At 70.3% G+C, this 617-nt stretch overlaps 1 protein-coding gene across 1 annotated transcript in view; it reads right to left on the bottom strand.

Annotated features, from left to right (window-relative positions):
• Window positions 1-280: 280 nt before the first annotated feature.
• The window catches only part of Fkbp10 (FKBP prolyl isomerase 10), a gene marked incomplete at its 5' end in the record, with an annotated part of 5,289 nt that continues 4,952 nt past the window's right edge, over window positions 281-617 (bottom strand). Inside the window, one exon of the mRNA XM_033763130.1 lies at window positions 281-582. Within this exon, the coding sequence (XP_033619021.1) occupies window positions 296-582 (287 nt within the window). The remainder of the gene's footprint in view (window positions 583-617) is intronic.

The raw sequence follows: 617 nt of genomic DNA, 5'->3' as shown, positions 1-617 counted from the left end.
CGAGGGATCACAGGAGTGGGCGGGCGGAGGTACGATGTGGGGGCGTGGCCTAGGGTAGGGCCGGTGAGTGTGGGGCGTCGTCCGGGAGAGGCGCGTGAGGGCGTGGCCTGGGTGGCGAGGGAGCAAGGCGTGGGCGGGGCAGAGGTACTATGCGGGGGCGTGGCCTAGGGTAGGTGCGTGTGGGGCGTGGTCCCGGAGAGGCGCGTGAGAGCGTGGCCTGGGATGCCAGGGAGCACAGGGAGGACCCAGACCAGGAAGACAGGGCCTGGCCCTGGCCGGGCAGTGGAAACGGGTCTCACGGCAGCACTGGGGGGTGGGCGATAGGGAGGATGGGCACTGTGATCCGGCATGCAGGGTGCCCCATGCCACCAGGCGCCGCTGGCTTCCCGGCCTGGTGTTGGCTGAGTTCCTGACCCACCTCCTCCGGGGTCACCCCTCCGTCCTTGTTGAGGTCCATGTCTTCAAACAGGCCAGAAGGAGGGTCCTTGTGCCACACGAACAGGTAGCCGTCGGGGAGCCCGTCCTCCCGGGACACCAGCTCCACCTCGAACAGCAGCACCGCACTGCCAGGCACCCCGCGGGCTGGGGTGGGGAGGGGCCGTCAGCCCTGCGCGGCC

Source organism: Fukomys damarensis, unplaced genomic scaffold (genome assembly GCF_012274545.1).
Source record: "Fukomys damarensis isolate Sample0158 unplaced genomic scaffold, DMR_v1.0_HiC HiC_scaffold_13, whole genome shotgun sequence".
Taxonomy (NCBI): Eukaryota; Metazoa; Chordata; class Mammalia; order Rodentia; family Bathyergidae; genus Fukomys; species Fukomys damarensis.
The sequence above is the reverse complement of the archived record's forward strand: the minus strand, read 5'-3'. Positions and strand labels throughout refer to the sequence as shown.